The sequence below is a fragment of the Fonticula alba genome (assembly GCF_000388065.1).
Source record: "Fonticula alba strain ATCC 38817 unplaced genomic scaffold supercont2.2, whole genome shotgun sequence".
Taxonomy (NCBI): domain Eukaryota; order Rotosphaerida; family Fonticulaceae; genus Fonticula; species Fonticula alba.
Window position 1 is genome coordinate 1,840,392 of NW_009242972.1, and position 1,576 is coordinate 1,841,967.

The 1,576-nt window shown below is 70.4% G+C and overlaps 1 protein-coding gene across 1 annotated transcript in view; it reads right to left on the bottom strand.

Annotated features, from left to right (window-relative positions):
- The window catches only part of H696_01413 (hypothetical protein), a 2,703-nt gene extending 1,926 nt beyond the window's left edge, over positions 1-777 (bottom strand). The window contains exons 1-2 of the mRNA XM_009495309.1: positions 588-777; positions 42-456 (exon numbers count right to left, since the gene is read on the bottom strand). Of these exons, the coding sequence (XP_009493584.1) occupies positions 42-456; positions 588-709 (537 nt within the window). The 5' untranslated portion in view covers positions 710-777. The remainder of the gene's footprint in view (positions 1-41; positions 457-587) is intronic.
- Positions 778-1,576: the final 799 nt, after the last annotated feature.

Below are 1,576 nucleotides of genomic sequence, written 5' to 3' on the forward strand. Positions count from 1 at the left end.
CCCCCCGCCAATGCAGCCACAGGGCACAGGCAAGCACGCACCTGATGCGCCTCCTTGGAGGGGTTGTACGACTGGCCGCTGGACGGCAGGTGGAGAGCCGGCTCGTGGGCACGACGCGGCGGCCGGATGCCACCCGAGTGCGGCCCCAGAACCTTGGTCTTGTCGACGGTCTCGGCGCCCCAAAGGTCCAGATTCCGGGGTGCCGGGGCCGGAGGAGGCGCCGCAGTCTTGACCGCCTTGACCATGCGCTCGACGATGACCATGTCGGCGATGGCCGTCTTGGAAATCGGGCCCTGCGGCACGTGGGTCTTGATGTTGGGGTTGGGGGCCAGGATCTGGTCGATCTTGATCGGGCGCCCGGCGCGCGCGCGGGCACGGTTGGAGCTCGGCGCCGTCGACACGCCGGCCGTGTCGATGCTGAATAGCGCATCGTCGTCCATCTCGGTGACATTGCCACTGGGGGAGGGAGGGAGGGAAGAGGGGGAGGGGGGAGGGAGGGAAGAGGGGAGGGCGTCGGGTGGGGTCAGCACAGGGGGCGAGGAGGGCCGGGAGAAGGTCGCGTGCGAGGGGGGGAGGGGGGGACGTACCCGGCGTGGTCCTCCTTGCGCTTCTTGGCGATCATGTCGTCGAAGGCCGACGAGTCGGCATTGCGCCAGGAGGCCTTGTTGTTGCCGCGCTTGCGCTTCTTGTCCACGTCTCCCGAAGACATGACTGGCGAGGGTCGCTGGCGGCCTGGATGGAGCCGGCGGGTTGACGAAGGGGGAGGGGAGGAGGGGGGAGGGGGAGGGAGAGAAGGAGGAGCGCGGCGAGGGCTGCTGCTGGCGGGGGCGGAGAGAAGAGGGGGGGGGGAAGGTGTGGGAGGTGAGGGGGGGGGGAATGCAGCAGGGGCTGCTTGTTGGGGAGGGGGGTGTCTGGGCGGTCGGGGCCGTGGGTACGTGCGCCGGGGCGCCAAAAGAGATCCCCCTCTGCGACCCATGGCCAGAGGCGTGGCGAACGGAGGGAAACAATCTCGCTCAGAGCGCCAGCTGTGTGTGCGTGTGTGTGTGTGTGTGTGTGTGTGTGTGTGTGTGTGTGTGTGTGTGTGTGTGTGTGTGTGCGCAAGGGGGGTCGGGGGCGGAATCCCCCATGGCCGCCTGGCGCGGGGTGCCATGTGGGGGACCGGGGGCAGGGGGAGGGGCAGCGCACAGGAAAACACAAGGGCGCGGCGTCCTGCCCACGGGTGCGCATGCGGTGCCCAGGCAGGCCACCCCCCGGGCGCTTGTGGCTGGGATGGGCATGGGCGCGCGTGCCGCGGTGCGGCCCCTCCCCCGGGGGATCGGGTGTCCAGCCGGATGCTCACGCGCGCGGACGAGCGTCCGCACGTGCTCTGGGAATGTCCTTCTCGAGGCACGGGAACCCGGTTCCCACACTCGGCCCCGTCCTCCCGAGTCCCGGCCCCCGTTGGACTGCCAGCGCATGCGACCGCGTCTCGCGGCTCCAACAGGCGAGCTCGGGGGTGTGGGCGTGGATCCGCAAAAACTGCTCCACAGGAGCAGGCCGGACGGGGGCGGAGGGGGCCTCTCTTCGCGGCGCACCG